At 43.5% G+C, this 19,098-nt stretch overlaps 1 protein-coding gene across 2 annotated transcripts in view; it reads left to right on the plus strand.

The window, feature by feature from the left end:
• The window catches only part of CNGA3 (cyclic nucleotide gated channel subunit alpha 3), a 77,299-nt gene extending 61,445 nt beyond the window's left edge, over positions 1 to 15,854 (plus strand). For both annotated transcript variants that reach the window (XM_088454097.1, XM_088454096.1), the window contains 3 exons: positions 1,175 to 1,282; positions 1,368 to 1,474; positions 13,539 to 15,854. In XM_088454097.1, coding sequence (XP_088310223.1) covers positions 1,175 to 1,282; positions 1,368 to 1,474; positions 13,539 to 14,959 — 1,636 coding nt within the window. In that variant the 3' untranslated portion in view covers positions 14,960 to 15,854. The remainder of the gene's footprint in view (positions 1 to 1,174; positions 1,283 to 1,367; positions 1,475 to 13,538) is intronic.
• The last annotated feature ends 3,244 nt before the right edge of the window (positions 15,855 to 19,098 follow it).

Consider the following 19,098-nt stretch of genomic DNA (forward strand, 5'->3'; position numbering starts at 1 on the left):
GAAATGAATCCAGACAGGAGATGGCCCCCAAAGGTTCCACGATGTTTCAGAATCTGGCTACCAGCTCTCTAGGGATTATACTGACTTGGAAACAGTGCTAGCCCCACGACAGATGTCCTGAAAATGACTTTGGGTGGCAGAGTTGAAGAATAAGGGGAGAGATGTATCAAACTTTCTAAAGGGGACAAGTAGAGTAGTTGCCCTTAGCAACCAATCAACTTATTAGCTGTCATTTATCTAGCACAGTCTCTAAAATTATAGCTAAAAGTTGGTTCATTGCTATGGGAAACCTCCACATTTTCTAAATCTCCCCCCAAATCTCCTAGCCCAGTCTTAATTGAATCAGGACAGACAGGAGGCTGAACTCCCACGTCCTGACAGTGCGAGGTCACAGGGTGAACACATCACCACTGAAATCAAGGTAAAATTTAAAGGAATGTTCCAAACTGATTCTTCTTCAAGGTAATGGGATCATCCTAGACTGACAAAAGGGACAGGGGTGGTTTACATCTATAGCAAGTTGTGTGAAAACTGTATAAAACAGACTAAAATACCTCTAAGTGTATAACATCTTCACTACATACAGGTGTTTCTATAAAATAGCAGTAATTGCTGTGTACCTGTGACATACATATATTAGTGGCACACAGACCAGAAAAAAGTACCCAATTTTCTAGATATACAGTATTTCGCAGTGCCCATCTAGACTGTGGTGTTTCCAAAGTATGTGGGAGTGAGTATTGTACCATTGTATCTTTTATTGCTTAAGAAAGTTCTGTAATGGATTGAGAAGACTAAGGTCATTCCACAAGTTTCAGTTCAAAAGCAAACTAACTAGCAAATATAACTAGGTGACACAAATTCATCAAGTACAACCTCCTCTAAATTTTGTGGGGCATATTTATTACTTATCGGGTGTTTATTGTGGCAATAAGAGATTAGGGGGTTTATTTATGAAGTGCGGGTTTACTAGAAAGACACTGCTAGTAAAAGCACTGGTCTTTTACATATCGGGCATAAACACTTACAGAAGTGTTTGGTTTTACAACAATACATAAAACAATACGTAAATAAACCCCTAAGTCTTACCAAAATGTATTAAAAAGGTAGGTGATACACTGAATACGCATCTTCCACATTTCAGTAATCATAATATGTTTTTTTTTATTCACAGAAAGAAGAAAGAAATATTTGTCATTGACCCAGCCAGCAACTTCTACTACAGATGGTTATCGATTATCTCTATACCTGTGCTCTACAACTGGTGCTTGCTAGTGTGCAGGTGACGATGTGTCATCACTATATATCTATGTGTATATGTATGTGAGTAAGTACTGGACTAATATGTATGATTTTCTGTTTTGAAGAGCTTGCTTTGATGAGCTGCAAAAAAACAATCCCATCCTGTGGATTGTCCTGGACTACAGTGCCGATCTTATATACGTCACTGACACCATAGTGAGATTCAGAACAGGTGAGTCGCTTATGTGCTATTTACATTGGACCTCATTTCCTAAACTACCAATTGTTTTGATTTTGCACAGTGCAGCTATATGCTGTGCTCATAAACATTAGTGCCATTAGACCTCCTCTTGCCAGCAATTAAGGCATCAGAGGTGCTAAAAGGACAATAGCTGAGACCTTCTGGTCAGCTACCCCAACAACCGTGTCCATTATCCTACAGTACTCTGGCACCTGGTGGAAAAATCATATTGAAGGATGAATGCCCCTGAAAATGCAGTCTCTGCATCCTCTCACTTCAATAATCTCTCTCCACAAAATTAAAAAACATGTTCTTTGCTGCTGTGTAAGTCTGGCTCTACCCAACGTCTTCCATCAGTGCAAACTTCTGCTCCTCTGCAAATACAGAAATCTTCTTCTTTTACAAAGCTGTGCACTCTTCTATACCTCTAGGTGCACAAGGGCAAATTAATGTCACCAATATTGTGCATTGTACCTTGGCCATTTTGTGCTTCACAAATGAAGGCCCAGAATGTGTTCTATATATACTGCAGTAATTTTGAGTGATGTTCCATCTTTTTGTCACTTCTTGAGGGGTAATTGTCCTTTCTCTCTGATAGACCACCTGTCATTTAGCTGGGCTTGGTATGTGACTTTTTTGTAACGTTGTAAAGTATATAGAATGATACTCATGTCCAGTTTGGTAATCTAGTAAATGTGTCAAAAGAGCTGTTATGCCTGAGAGTTGTAACAAATGGTCTAGTCTCCCAAACCATTCTCACAATGGTCTGCATAGCCCCAGTCAGGCTCCCAGGAAGCAATATAGTCATTGCAGACATAGGGCCTCACTTATTAACAAGTTTTATCACCAAAATGATAAATGTCACTGTGTATGATAAATGGTGCTCCAGCCAATCACCTCCCAACTGTCAACTGTTAGAAAAATGACAGTTGGGAGCTGATTGGCTGGAGCACCATTTATCATACACAGTGAAATGTATCACTCGTTTTGATGATAAAACTCGTTAATAAATGGGGGGCCATAGTCGTTTTCTCACTGTATAGTACTGGGTTGGCTGTAATGTCAATACATATACTGTATAACAATATGGGCTGGTGTGCTTTAGTTTTAAACTTAATGTAGATGTGATGAAACTAGTTTTGTGAATATTGAAGTTATTGTACACACAAATATAGGCAAAGCAGGATCTGGAGCAAGATACATTTTAGTTAAAAAAAATTAGTCATTATTCCACTTTATTTGTCCACTTGGCTTTACCATAGACCTAACATTAGCCCAAACACTAAAGAATGGTTAAGCTCCTACCACGAATGTAACAGAAGCTCTAAAATTACCCTGATTCCTACTAGAGCTCTGATTGGGATGTAGGATCCCGACGGTCAGGAAGCCGATGGACACAATTCCGACACATTCCGACGGTATTATTAGGGTTAGGGGCAGGGTTAGGTTAGGCTGCGGGACGGGAGGGTTAGGGTTAGGCTGCGGGAGGGGAGAGTTAGGCTGCGAGAAGGGTGGGTTAGGGTAAGGGCTAGAATACTTACATAAATCTGTTTTGACCGTCGGGATTTGTACCCAACCCCTCTGATTTTGCATTGTGAATTTCCCAAACAATAAAGGAAACCCTGACTAAGCTAAATTATGGTTTTCTTTTTATTCTCTCTGGAGAAAAAGATGACGAATTTACATACAGGATACAATTGCAAGTTCTGCATAATATTTTGCAAAAGTTACATGGCTCATTAATGTGATTTAAGTTATGACTATTGTTCACCTTGTGTGGAAGAAAAATGGGCTTGGAGCATCAATTTGGTAAGCTAAGGTATCTACATTACTAGTAAGTGCTATTGATGTAGTAACCGAGGGAAATTATTAAATTAGAAAGTCCCATCCTGCTACACATATGACCAACAAAATATCCGGTATGTCATAGAAGACCTGTCACTAGACAAGTCACCATGGTTTTATTTAATAATTCCTTTCTCCATAAAGTCCCAGCCTGCTTGCCTGCCAGTCAGCGTGTACTGGAACTAGTTGGAGAGTTCAGCTCTGTACACACGGAGTGATCAGATATTGTTGTCTGATCATCCTGCATGTACTGGATATTCAATATCGAACGTCTAGCACATGCACCAACCCCCAAAGGGCTATAACGACCCGCGATCAACAATGTGCTCATCAACGATCGCGGGTCCCTATAGTAACCAGGCTAACCTGGTCGATATTGACCAGGTTGGCCTGCATGCACGGGCGATAGTCAGTATAGATATCGACCATCCGTGCCTGTGCATCGCCCATCGTTTGGAGTTGAAAGGGTACAAAAACAGGACGATATGAACGATAACGATATGATTGATATCGTTATCGTTCTTATTGTCCTGTTATATCTGACCATGTGTACGCACCTTAAGAGGCTCCAGTCCAGCATTGCAGCATAATTATATACAGAATGTATTTCTGTTGCTGTTTCACAGCTTCTGACAGATTTAAACCTCATCATCCCACTTGATCCATCCATACAAAAATGCATTTCCCATGGGATTCATCAATATTGTTTCACCAGACTACTTTATTTACAGTACTTACTGTATACATGCCCCTTTATTCCTCAGTTGTCCTCCTTGTATTCCACATTAGAACACCTACTTATATGCCACCAGACAGCTTATGTACAGCACTTATGAAGCCCCACATATACATGGACATAGAGATCCCGGCCCTGCCGCACTTAGGCAATCATCTCCTATTTGAATTTTGAACTTCGCTGCAGCCCCCCCTCTGGAGCTTCCACTGCCTGGCTCCAATGATGCAGCTGCTGTGCTAACACCGTACAACTCTGAAGCAGGACCTATATTATTAGGCCTGCCGACCCCACATGATATGAATAACAATTACATTTAATACAGAGACAGCCAGCCTATAACATTGATATCCCCCACCAATATCCACATTTTGTAAAGACCCCACGTAGCATTTAAACTTCCTCCTTATATAACATTACACCACCCCAAATATCATTAATCCCCACATTACTCCCCACAAGGCACTTACCTATCCTTTAAAGCTGTTGGAGGGAGAAATCCGTGCAGAGAGGAGAGGTGGGTAGGGGATTAGAGTGAAGGCTGGAGAGGATCCATGAAGCAGGTCATTGGTGGGAATGAGTCAGCCTCAAGCTGGCCAACTTTAGGTAATAATGATCATGGGCTCCCTAGATTAGGGCTCCACAAAAGAGGGCCTCACTGCAGTAGTTAAAAAAATAGAAATCTAGGCTATGGCATGCCTCTAGACAGGGCTGCCATCAGAAATTGTGGGGCCCGAGTCTGACAATACAGACAGGCCTCCCTGGGGGCCGAGCTGTGGATAAAGTCGGTGTAGCTACAGTGGGGGTGGGGTATTAATTGGCGCGAAAAAACAGGTTTTATTTCAAAATAAATTGTCAACGTTTGGGCTGTGGGGTGGGTGTTATTTTAACCTGTCAATCTATCATATACATGATATACCTTAGCCCTGATCCTTACTATGATACATAAATACTAGAGATGTGCAGGTTTGGATTGGTTCGGATTTTCACATCAAATTCAGATTTTTTTCCCAAAAAAACGTCAGGTATCAGAAAGAGGCAAAACATCATCATTTATGAACAAACATCATCTTTCATGGACTTTTGTCTATGAAAGATGATGTTTTACCTCTTTCTGAGACCCAGAACTTGGCGGGAAAATTCAAACTATTCCTAGCCTGCACATCTAATAAATACCCTCATGGCAGCTCCACCTCACTCACTCACACACATACATATACCCCAACCACATCCCTCTCACACATATACCCAGCCCTGCTCCAGCCACCTCCCTTTCACACACATATACCAGGGCTGGGGTTCCTGAACCTCTTACTTAACTGACAAAATTGGCGTTTTTTTTTTAAGTTTAAAAAGTATTTTTTTAAATATATTAAAATATTTTATTTACAAAAAAATATACCTAGGGTATGTTTTGCATCCCCAACTCACCTGTCCATAGGCCCCCATTGTAATTTAACGTTCCACCCCCCCATCATAAATAATCCTTCCCAGTGTCAAAAGATCTCCAGCAATAGCAACTACCTCCCCAGGTATAATAGGTATAGCCCCCACCCCCAGGGACAATAGGTTCCGAAATTAGCCCCCCCATGTATCAATAAATATATATATATATATATATATATTTATTAAACAAAAATTAGATAACCCCACACTCTCCAGCCAAATAAATATTTTACTGGCCTGCATAACACCCCCTCCCCCCTGACCAAAATATGACAGTTACCCCCCCTGATCTGGCCTCGCCCCCTCACATTTGCAGACCGCAGTTAGGCAGGGGGGACCGATCATCAGTACCTGCTGCTGCAGCTGATCTCTGCACATGCAGAGACCAGCAGACTAGTGCTCAGAGGGGAAATATGTTCCCCTCCTCACACTTCTACTATCAGTGCATGTGTCCCAAAGCGCCTTTCGCATTCTGGGGCAGGATACTGGCAGTAAAATCGGCGTTCACAGACCGCCGCAACACTGCAGAGGGATCCGGGGAGACAGAGGAGATCCGTGTGTGTGTGTGTGTGTATATATATATATATATATATTGTGATAGGATCATTGGTAAAGTGGTCTGTGGCAGGTACATTTGTCCCAGATTCCTGTCTTATGTGTTTTAAACCCCCAGGAGAAAGTCTGCAGTGTAGCAGGCTTGAGTTTCGGCTTTTTGAAAAGCCGGTTTGGGACCTGGGGGTTGTGGGTGAGAGGAGAGGGAGGGCTCCACCCACGGCCACTCCAGGTTTTGGTTCTCGCAGCCTGGTAACAGGCTTGTTAGGGTTTCCACCTGAGAGTGGCCAATATAAGCCTAGTGTGTGTAGGGCTGATTGTCTCACCTGGGAGAGCAGGCAGGGAGTTTGCTCAGAGACACTTGGAAACCTAACTGTGAGTGTTGTGCTGTGCCTTTGTTGCTGGCGAGGGCATTAGGCCCTGCCAGGTTCTGGTAGTGAGGGAACTACCTGTGAAGTTAGTGCCCCGACAGGGCTAGGATTTATATTTATGTTTTCTTTCTATTTCTGACATTGTACAATAAAGACTGGCGCCGACCAGCTTGTACTTGCATCCAGACTGGTGTGCTGCTTCCCTGCTGCTGTGTGTGTGTGTAAGGAAGGAGTCCTCTACCGAGGAGAGGGACCCCCTAACCTAACTGTGTCACAATATGGTGGAGAATGCGGGCACCCACACACACTGAAGTTGCAGTGAGAGGAAATCTTTCCGTTTAAAAATTAAAGGGACAGACACCCAATTGGTGAGTGTGGAAATAACACTGTCTCCTTGGAGTCCCATAGAGGAGGCGTCAGCCAATGCTCAGAGAGGCAAGGTTCAGCTTCCAACCTACACCCCACGACAAAATGGAGGACAATATTAAGTCCTTGCTCCAAGCTACAGCAGCTCAGCAGGAGACAAACAAACTTCAGCAGGAAGCTACCTGGGCTCAGCAGGAAGCTACAGCAGCTCAGCAGGAATCCACCAGGGTGCAACTGTTGGCCTTGGAGACAGCCCAGAGGCAACAACAGGTCGCCATCGAGGAAACCCGCCAGGCCTTAGCGGAAAACAGCCAGGCCATAAGAGAGGTGGTACAGCACCTGGTCGCCCGGCCCAGAGATGTTACTACTGGTCCTCCCACCACCACTCACTCCGTACGAGCCAGTCACTTCCTCCAAAAGATGACTTCGGGCGATGATGTGGAGGCCTATCTCACTGCGTTTGAAAGAACGGCCGAAAGGGAGAGTTGGCCCAAGGAGCAGTGGGCAAGTCTGGTGGCACCTTTTTTGTCTGGAGAGCCACAAAAGGCCTATTTCGACTTATGCCTGGCTGATGCCAAGGACTATAAAAAACTAAAACAGGAGATCCTAACTCGCTTGGGAGTCACCACCTTTGTTAGTGCCCAACGGGTCCACCGCTGGGAGTTCCATAGGGACAAGCCTCCACGTTCACAGATGCATGACCTCGTCCATCTGTCCTCAAAATGGCTACAGCCCGAGACGCTGACGGAACCACAGATCGTGGAAAGGGTCGTGATGGACCGGTACCTGCGATCATTACCGGTGACTCTGCGCAAGTGGGTGAGCCATGCAGACCCTAAGTCCGCGGACCAGTTGGTTGAGCTGGTGGAGAGGTACGTGGCGGCTGAGGAGCTGATGAGTATTCCCCACCGAGCCCCGATGGCGCACCGGCGAACTCCCACAGACACTGGTAAGACTGTTCCAGGGGAGAAGGGTGCTGGGCGGTGGAATGTACCTAAGACTGAGGGTGTAGAACCTGGAGACCGGCCTGCCAGGCCAGGAAGGTTCTTGCCTATGTAAACGACTAGACATTAATATGACTCAGTGTTTCCGATGTGGTGGCTTCGGCCATATTGCCGCTAATTGTTCACTTACAACTGAACCTATGCAAAGTGATACTGCTCATGTCTACCGCAGGGGGTCTTTCTTTGCACAGATAGCCTGTATGGCTGACCGGCAGGCTGAGACTGATAAGCACATGTGTGTACTCACTGTAGATGGCAACCGAGTAGAGGCACTGTTAGACTCTGGTAGCTTGGTGACACTTATAAAAGCTGAGCTGGTGAACCCCTTGAGGCATACAGGGAAAACTGATATTATGTTACGGCCGAGGTGAACATCGAGACACCATGTGGCTCTGCTATAGTTTCTGTGGGTTTGGTGCATGGTCTGGTGTACGATGCAATATTGGGGAGAGACTTTGCTCACTTCTGGAAGTTGTGGGAAAGCCGTTTTGTTCCAGAGGTGAACAACCCCGATCCATTTGAGAAGGTTGTCGATGTAGTGGAGGAGGGAGTTTCTTCTGAGTCAGAGTTATTCCCTTTTTCTACTATGGTTGGCGAACTAGAGAATGCGGAACGTGACGGTGGCCCGCCAACTGATGTGCCTCCCATTGAGGTGGGAAGTGTTGTTGGGCCAGGTGATCATCTGCCTGATTTAGAGGTCAGAAGAGAGGTCTTTGCCGTGGAGCAGTTGAATGACCCTACTTTGGTAAAAGCCAGGGAGAATGTAAAAGTAGTTGATGGTAAACTCGTAGACCCTGATAGTCCTTTGTCCTATCCCCACATGGCAATGTGTCAGGATTTGTTATATCAGGTGACTAAGAAGGGGGAAGATATTGTGGAACAACTAATAGTTCCCAAAGCCTACAGAAGAACAGTGTTGGATCTGGCCCATGGTCATATAACGGCAGGCCATCTAGGGGTAGAGAAAACCACTGAGCGAATAATGCAGAGGTTTTTCTGGCCCGGGCTTCATAAAGAGGTGTCTGACTTTTGCGCATCCTGCCCTGAGTGTCAGTATCATGCTCCCAGGCCACATTTTAAGGGTCCACTAGTTCCATTGCCTATTATAGAGGTGCCGTTTGAAAGAATAGCGATGGATTTGGTTGGACCCTTGATGAAGTCTGCCAGGGGACACCTGTATATTCTGGTCATAATGGATTACGCTACCAGGTACCCGGAAGCGATCCCGTTGCCCAATACGTCAACCATTGCCAGAGAGCTAGTTCATGTCTTTAGCAGGCTGGGTATACCCAAGGAGATACTAACTGACCAGGGTACACCGTTTATGTCAAAAGTCATGAAAGAGTTATGCCGCCTGTTCAATATTGAACAGTTAAGAACTTCGGTTTATCACCCCCAAACCGATGGGCTGGTCGAGAGGTTTAACAAGACGTTAAAACACATGCTTAGGAAAGTGGTCGACAAGGATGGTAGGGATTGGGATTACTTATTGCCGTATTTATTGTTGGCCATAAGAGAGGTTCCCCAGTCCTCCACCGGGTTTTCACCCTTCGACTTGTTGTATGGGAGACACCCAAGGGGGTTACTAGACATTGCCAAAGAGACATGGGAGGGGCAGTCTAGTCCTTACAAAACGGTGATTGAGTATGTTTCTCAAATGCAGGAGAGAATTGCTGCAGTAGTGCCGATAGTGAAAGAGCACCTGAAACAGGCTCAACAGGCACAGCAGAGGGTATACAACCGCAATGCTCGGTTACGCAGCTTTGCTCCTGGAGACAGAGTGTTAGTGTTGGTTCCCACTGTGGAAAATAAACTTTTGGCTAAATGGCAAGGGCCCTTTGAAATCTTAGAGAGAGTGGGGCAGGTCAATTACAAAGTTTACCAGCCGGGGAAAAGAAAGCCGGAACAGATATACCATATAAATCTGTTAAAGCCCTGGAAAGATAGAACGGTACTGTCGGCCGTCCGAGCCCCTCCAGTAAATCCAGGGCCCTTAGTTCCCGAAGTGACAGTGGCAAAAACCCTGTCGGCAATTCAACAACAAGAGGTCAAGGAGTTTCTGATCAGAAATAGGGTGCTGTTCTCGGACGTACCTGGGAAAACCTCGGTCATTAAACATGACATCATCACTGACCCAGGGGTTAAAGTTAATCTAAAGCCCTATAGGTTACCAGAAGCACAAAGAGAATCGGTGTCGAAAGAAATTAAAAATATGCTAGAGTTAGGGGTTATTGAAGAATCACATAGTGAATGGTCAAGTCCCATTGTGTTGATTCCAAAGCCCGACGGGAGTGTGCGTTTCTGCAATGACTTCCGAAAGTTGATCAGTGTTTCAAAATTCGATGCCTACCCGATGACAAGAGTGGATGAACTGATTGAGAGACTAGGGACGGCAAGGTATTTAACCACTCTTGACCTAACCAAAGGGTATTGGCAAGTACCGTTAACCGAGAGCGCCAAACAAAAGACAGCTTTTTCAGTGCCAGAGGGCTTGTTTCAGTACAAGATGTTGCCCTTCGGGCTACATGGGGCACCTGCTACCTTCCAAAGAATGATGGACAGGATTCTAAGGCCCCATAGACAGTATGCGGCTGCTTATCTGGATGACGTGGTCATTCATAGTCCTGATTGGCAGTCTCACTTACCCAGGGTACAAGCAGTGTTGGACTCCATCTATAAGGCAGGTTTGACAGCCAACCCAAAAAAGTGTTGTCTAGGCATGGAGGAAGTAAAATATCTAGGATACACCATTGGCAGAGGCCTGATAAAGCCTCAGCTCAATAAAGTTGATGCCATACAAAACTGGCCACGGCCTCTGAATAAGAAGCAGGTGAGAGCCTTCTTGGGAATTACGGGGTACTACAGGAGGTTTATACCCAACTTTGCCACCATGGCAGTCCCACTGACTGACCTGACCAAAGGCAAACAAAAAGTCATGGTAGAATGGAGTCCTGAGGCAGAGAAAGCTTTTCAGGAGTTGAAAGTAGCGTTGTGTTCCCAACCAGTCCTGATGACTCCTAATTTTGAAAGGGAATTCATAGTACAAACCGATGCATCAGAAGTGGGTATAGAAGTGGTCCTGTCCCAGAACAAGGAGGGTGAGGAACACCCTATTTTCTATCTAAGTAGAAAGTTGAATGTACATGAGAGAAACTATGCCACAGTGGAGAAGGAGGCGTTGGCCATAAAGTGGGCATTAGAGGCTCTCAGGTACTACTTGGTTGGAAGAAAGTTCAAATTGATCACTGACCATGCCCCTTTGAAGTGGATGTCCGAAAATAAGGACAGTAATGCGAGAATTACGAGATGGTTCTTGGCGTTACAAACTTTTAAATTTTCAGTGGAACACAGGCCAGGAAGCCAGCTGGCCAATGCTGACGCGTTGTCACGCGTTCATTGTTTGGGGGCTTCAGTTGTTCCGCCCCACAGGTCGAAACAAAGGGGGGGGATATGTGATAGGATCATTGGTAAAGTGGTCTGTGGCAGGTACATTTGTCCCAGATTCCTGTCTTATGTGTTTTAAACCCCCAGGAGAAAGTCTGCAGTGTAGCAGGCTTGAGTTTCGGCTTTTTGAAAAGCCGGTTTGGGACCTGGGGGTTGTGGGTGAAAGGAGAGGGAGGGCTCCACCCACGGCCACTCCAGGTTTTGGTTCTCGCAGCCTGGTAACAGGCTTGTTAGGGTTTCCACCTGAGAGTGGCCAATATAAGCCTAGTGTGTGTAGGGCTGATTGTCTCACCTGGGAGAGCAGGCAGGGAGTTTGCTCAGAGACACTTGGAAACCTAACTGTGAGTGTTGTGCTGTGCCTTTGTTGCTGGCGAGGGCATTAGGCCCTGCCAGGTTCTGGTAGTGAGGGAACTACCTGTGAAGTTAGTACCCCGACAGGGCTAGGATTTATATTTATGTTTTCTTTATATTTCTGACATTGTACAATAAAGACTGGCGCCGACCAGCTTGTACTTGCATCCAGACTGGTGTACTGCTTCCCTGCTGCTGTGTGTGTGTGTAAGGAAGGAGTCCTCTACCCAGGAGAGGGACCCCCTAACCTAACTGTGTCACAATATATATATATATATATATATATATATACACACACACACACACAATATAACAATCAGGTGTGCCTTATATATATTAGTCCTGTATAAGGCAATACAACGTCCACACATGAATTTCAGAAGCAATGTCCAAGTGTAATCAATCACTGCACTAGGTCTCCAGTATCTGAAACCACAACTCCTCACTTCAATACTCGATATCCCTCGAGGTAAAACTTTTTGTCTGCAATAATAAGAGAGGGCACTTCATAGTGCATAAAAGTTTATTTTAAACGATTGGTGCACATATAACAATTGTGCCTTTACCTAAAACAAAACTGTGTGGGCTCGATACCACATGGCTTAATATAAAACATCCAACAGCAATCAGCTCCTACCGCAACCTCCACCGGGTGCCGTCGACACCTGTTGGATGCAGGTCCCGCTGGACTACCTCACTGTATCTCGGAAGCAGGGAGCCGTGCTTGGATGGTGTAAGCTTCGTCACAGAGCCCCGCCCTAACGTGTTTCATAAAGGACTTCATCAGAGGGATTTTAAAAAGTTTATTCAGCATAAAAAACTGCAGTGACGTGTGGTGATTTGCCGGACGGGGCATTTCAATGACAGTCTTCTTGATTTATTCCAAGGGCACGTAGGCCATTTAATTCTTCTACAGGGGGAGTGCTGAACCTATTTGCAGTATATCTATATATATATATATATACTGTATATATCAGTGGTTGCCAAACTGTGCGCCGTGGCACCTCGGAACACCTGCAGGGCTGCCTTGGTTTTTGGTCCAGCACCAAATCAAATTATTCATGGTCAATGTAATGTAAATATATGGACAAACAGAAGTGCAAACCTGTCCACCACATAACTGAGCCTAAGGATGACAGGTAAGCACAGTTTACTTCACTTTACTACTTTACTTAATTTTTTTCTGATTTCTCAATAACAAACTTAAACTTAGGGGTGCCGTGAAAACAATGCTGATACTTTAGGGTGCCGTGATTCAAAACGTTTGGGAACCACTGGTATATATAATATATATAATTGCTTGTCTGTAGCTCCACCCCCAGTAGCTCCACCCACAGCTCCTGAACCTATTTTTCCAGAAAAATAGCCCTGTTCATACATATACACAAGCCCTGCCCCATCCACCTCCCTCTCACACACACATATACAGCCACCTCCCTGCCGAAGTTTCCCACTGTGCTTGTTGCTTTGCTGATCCTGCAGACATAATATTACCTTCTCTCTGACCAATATTCAATTTGATGCTTCCTTGTGTTCCTATGCATTTGTTCGTCCATATTGTCGGTTGCTTTGTCTCCTCGATAGCGGTGGCCATTATGTTGAGGACATTTCTATACAGATATCCTCTTTTGCAACTGCAGAGGTGGCCCTGCTCTCTTTCCGGGCCCGGGACTGCAGTCCCGGTAGTCCCCTCCTGATGGCAGCCCTGCCTCTAGGATCCTCCACCTAAGTTATCTAGCAGGTGACCCAGCTCTGCTGTTTTCTCTTCAGCCTTCTCTGCGATATATAATATATTTATGTTTTTACAGTTTTCCCCATGCTGTATGATAATAGTGAACAATGAGTTTGTACTATAAACATAATGTGTCACAGACATGTATATCTACAATATAAGACATGGCTTATTCACAAAAAACTTTTATTAATATTTATGTTTCTTTCAGGTTTTCTGGAGCAAGGCTTGCTTGTGAAAGATGCCAAGAAGTTAAAAGAATATTACACAAAGACTTTGCAGTTTAAGCTTGATATGTTGTCTCTATTGCCAACTGACTTAATCTACTTAAAAATAGGACTTAATTTCCCAGAGCTACGATTTAATCGCCTGCTTAGGTTTGCAAGGATGTTTGAGTTTTTTGATCGCACCGAAACGAGAACCAATTATCCGAATATTTTCCGTATTGGGAACCTTGTCCTTTATATTCTTATCATCATACATTGGAATGCTTGCATCTACTTTGCAATATCTAAAGTCATTGGGTTTGGATCTGACACATGGGTCTATCCTAATATATCTCATCCAGAATATGGACGTCTTGCACGAAAATACATTTATAGTCTTTATTGGTCAACCCTCACCCTTACCACTATTGGGGAGACACCACCCCCAGTCAAGGATGTAGAATACCTCTTTGTGGTGTTTGATTTCCTAATTGGTGTTCTTATATTTGCAACCATTGTTGGTAACGTGGGATCCATGATTTCAAATATGAACGCATCTAGGGCAGAGTTTCAATCCAAGATAGACTCTATAAAGCAATATATGCAATTCCGTAATGTGTCGAAAGATCTGGAAGCCAGGGTGATAAAGTGGTTTGACTATCTCTGGACAAACAAGAAAACAATTGATGAAAAGGAGGTCATGAAGAACCTACCTGACAAGCTGAAAGCTGAAATCGCAATTAATGTTCATTTGGACACTTTAAAAAAGGTTAGGATCTTTCAGGACTGTGAAGCAGGTTTACTAGTGGAATTAGTCCTCAAGCTAAGGCCTCAAGTCTTCAGTCCTGGTGATTATATTTGTCGAAAAGGGGACATTGGACGTGAAATGTACATCATTAAGGAAGGTAAACTGGCTGTAGTAGCAGATGATGGTGTGACTCAGTTTGTGGTGCTCAGTGATGGAAGTTATTTTGGAGAAATCAGTATATTAAACATTAAAGGGAGCAAATCAGGAAACAGAAGGACAGCTAACATTCGAAGTATAGGATATTCTGACTTGTTCTGTTTATCTAAGGATGACTTAATGGAGGCCCTAACAGAGTACCCAGATGCCAAAACAGTATTAGAAGAAAAAGGACGACAAATCCTTATGAAAGACGGACTCATTGATGAAGAAGCAGCAAAGGCAGGGTCAGACGCAAAGGACATTTCTGAAAAAGTTGAGAAGATGGAAACTGCTTTCGACAGTTTACAGACCAGGTTTGCCAGATTGTTAGCTGACTACAACTCCACCCAGTTAAAACTTAAACAAAGGATTACTAAAGTTGAGAAAAGAATCAAGAATTATAGCGTGGAGTACTTGTCCGATGGTCCAGACAGTGCAGGAGAAACAGACAATGCTAAGCCCAAAGACAATGATAAATAAACAACCGCATACTGAGATTTTTTGATATTTCAAACTCAACAGAAGACCATACATTTTATACATTCTTTCTATTAGATGGCACAGGATGTCTTATTCTAGCAGCTTCAGCAAATTCTGAGCTTATACAGGGGAAAACCTTTTTTTTTATATATATATATTTCAATATATTTTTGTACTCAAGAGCTTTTAGAATTCTTTAGACTGTAGAATGGCACAAACAGTTTATCCATACTTTTCAGATGTTATTTGGTTCAATATAAAGTAGTTGCAGAAATATATCTTCTAGTTTTATAAAAAATAATAATAATAATTGATATAAATGACAATTGCTCTTGGTACATTCATTTTATAAGAATTAAAAAAAATGTATCTGTCATACTGATTTTAAACTGTACTGACAAGGTATAGAGTCACATATGCTCCCCAAATTCATTAGTTGTACAAGACATTTGATTTATGCTCCCTAGACTGCTATTATGGCATGCGTGTGTCTCTTTGTACCAGGGCCGTAGGCAAGGGTGTACAAGCAGTGCCGTCGCCTAGGCCATATGGCCATGCTGGCAGCACTGTCGCTGCCCCATGACCCTGCTTTTGGCTTGCAAGGTGTCTGGAAAGATACCCTGCGGCTAGTATCGCTGATGCAGAGCTGCCCAGAGCGTTCTTTGGACATTCCGGGTAGGGCTGTACTCCCTGGTGCTGATAGTCCCGTCCCCTCTGCATGCCGTTGTGCTCTGGCACTGCTTTGCACCTGCAACAGTTTTCTTGAATAAAGAGTTCTATGTAGGTGTGTATTAAGAGAGCAATCTTTATCTGGGCCCCCTTCTCTCTATGGGTCTGATTCAGCAAGAATCACAACTGCAATTGCAATAGCTACTACGCACGCAGTGTCACTGCTTAGATATGCTAATCCATTGCGATCGCTATGCCGTTGCAGCACTACATAAGGACGCCCACTTTACGTTATACACATCCGTAATGTTTAGCAAGACTGCAAAACCATCGGTACCATCGCAGACACACACACTAGCATAAGCTCTGACCTTACTCAGAAATTGCTAACTTCATTGCACGCTATGAGGCCTCAGGTTGCATATGGCATCGCAGTGGATAATTTATAATGGATAATTTATGCACGCCCAACGGCGTTCAAATGCACTGTCCCACCTGCGTTTCGACGTCCACCCCCCCGTCACCTCCCACAAATGGCACTTCCTGTCAATCAATCTAGGATGGGTCTGTGTAGTCACTGCGGTCGCAATCCCGATGGCAGTGGCTGGTACACACACGCATTACGAAGCATACGCATGCGCAGAATTAAATAATCGGCCGATTGCACGTGGAATCGCAGTTGCGATCCTTGCTGAATCAGGCCCTATATCCGGCTCACAAGTGAGTAGACTCTGGTGCTGCGCATACGCAAATCACCGGGATAATGGCCAACATGCCATTTTGACAGTGATTTGTGTAGCGCTGCTACTGCCAACGAGGGACTCTAGAGAGGAAAGTATTGAACATGGATGCAGGGCAGCCCCCGCCAATGGTTCTAAGGTGGTTATTTAAGCATTATACTGTACAATGAAGATAGAATGTAAAACTGATATTACAGTGACAATGGCAAGTTACTGTTACTATCCATTTATTGCACTTCTGTTACAAGAATATACTTGATGGTAAGTGGGGGTTGTGTAACATGTCAGTTTATTTATGGCACACTAACATTTAAATAGGTTGTACTCTCAGACCTTACTGCTAATGCCTCTTCGCTCCAGAATCTCAATTATATTTTATAAAGCAGTAAGCTCTTTGTCTTCATTATGAGGCGCAAATGTGTCCACCTGTAAGTGATGCCCAATATTTCCATCATGTTACACATGTAAGGTTTGCTGTGTGCTATATATAATGAGGATGGCTAGGTCTGCCCTATTACCTCAGTATGTACCGGACAATCTCCTTTCTAGCTATACACTGCTTTTCTTTCTGGATTTGACATTGTTTTTGCCATGTTTTTATTTCTAATATATATGTATATGTTATAATGGAAAATATTTGCATTCTTTAGTACACTGTATGCTTTAATCATACTTTGTGCTCACAAAGACAGGATAAGTAATAAATAAGATGGACAGAAAGAACTGCTATTTATTGTCTTTGACTGTAGAGTGGAATAATGGCCCTCAAGGTTATCCATGTGACCACAGTACAGTATTACTCTGTGACACCGCAATCACTATGGAGAAGAGTAAATGAAGTGTTATAACTTTGGAGGAGGTTAAACCGTGACAGCCATATCTTTACATATTATTGTGCTCCTGCAGTAATCTCATGATGGGCTAGATGTGTCAAGCCGTAGAGAGAGATTAAGGGCCCCATTTAACGAGTGATATGCTTGTTATCACTCGTTACTAATCTTAAATGGTGCTCCAACTAATCACCTCCTAACTGTCATTTTTCAAACACAGCCTGTAAAATGACAGTTAGGAGCTGACTGGTTGGTACGTTATCTCTCTCCACTCTATCTCTCTCCAAAGCTTGATACATTTAGCCCAATGTGGCCAATACTTCTCATTAATGTTATGTATGCAATTATGAAACATTCAGGACTATTGCATCATGAAAATCCACTGTGTGTTAGCCCAACCCCTGAACATGTGACATCATGAGGGAGCAGGGTCTGCAGTACCAGGATGAAGCTGAGTGGCTCTGCAGGGGCTCGACAGGCTGTAAGGTGCCATTCTAGGTGCCAGGGGATAGTGATGTTCCGTCCTTTAGTGCCTGCGCACTGGGCGACAGCAGGGTCCTTCTCACCTCCGGGCCATGTATGGGCAGGGCTGAAACTAGGATTTATGTCACCCGAGGCAAGGCCATAATTTGGCACCCCCCAAAAAAATATAACATAGAGGACGAAAAGGGTGTGTGGTTTTGTGACACAGTAATGTCCCTTATAACACATTATGCCACACATTAATGATCTTTATAACACATTATGCCACAGTAATGCCCCTTACAACGAATTATGCCATACAGTAAGGTCCCTTACAACACATTCTGCCATACAGTAATGTCCCTTACAACACATTCTGCCACAGTAATGTCCCTTACAACACATTATGCAACATAGTAATGCCCCTTATACATTAAGCCACAGTAATGCCCCTTATACATTATGTCACAGTAATGCCCCTTACAACGAATTATGCCATACAGTAAGGTCCCTTACAACACATTCTGCCATACAGTAATGTCCCTTACAACACATTCTGCCACAGTAATGTCCCTTACAACACATTATGCAACATAGTAATGCCCCTTATACATTAAGCCACAGTAATGCCCCTTATACATTATGTCACAGTAATACTCCTTATACATTTATGCCACAGTAATGCCCCATATACATTATGCGACAGTAATGCCCCATATACATTATGCCACAGTAATGCCCTATACATTATGGCACAGTAATGCCCCATATACATTATGCCATAGTAATGCCCCTTACACATTATGGCACAGTAAGGCCCCCTTCACATTATGCCACAGTAAGGCCCCTTACACATTATGCCACAGTAAGGCTCCTTACACATTATGCCACAGTAAGGCTCCTTACACATTATGCCACAGTAAGGCTCCTTACACATTATGCCACAGTAAGGCTCCTTACACATTATGCCACAGTAAGGCTCCTTACACATTATGCCACAGTAAGGCTCCTTACACATTATGCCACAGTAAGGCTCCTTACACATTATGCCACAGTAAGGCCTCTTTTACATTAACAAGAAGAAACCATCCAGCGCTAATTGGACTAAACTATATGTGAAAATCTCCTTTAAATAACAATGTAATATTTAAAATAATAATACAGCAGCAAAGACAATTTGTGCTAGTGGTAACACAAATGAACACCTGACGATCAGGTGCATCCAATAATAAAAAAGTGAAAAAGATCTCTGCGCTAATTGTATTACAAAAGGATTGCTACAAATGAACTGACAATCACCACACCATTGAATAAAATATATATCTTTACTAATAATATAACAATTACAAATTGACTGGTCAAAATATAACATATTAAAAATATCAATAACACACTGATTCAATTGTTTAAATGCAATATCAGAAAAATCAAAATATGC

The sequence above is a fragment of the Taudactylus pleione genome, unplaced genomic scaffold, assembly GCF_031769625.1.
Source record: "Taudactylus pleione unplaced genomic scaffold, aTauple2 ptg000609l, whole genome shotgun sequence".
NCBI classification, from domain to species: domain Eukaryota; kingdom Metazoa; phylum Chordata; class Amphibia; order Anura; family Myobatrachidae; genus Taudactylus; species Taudactylus pleione.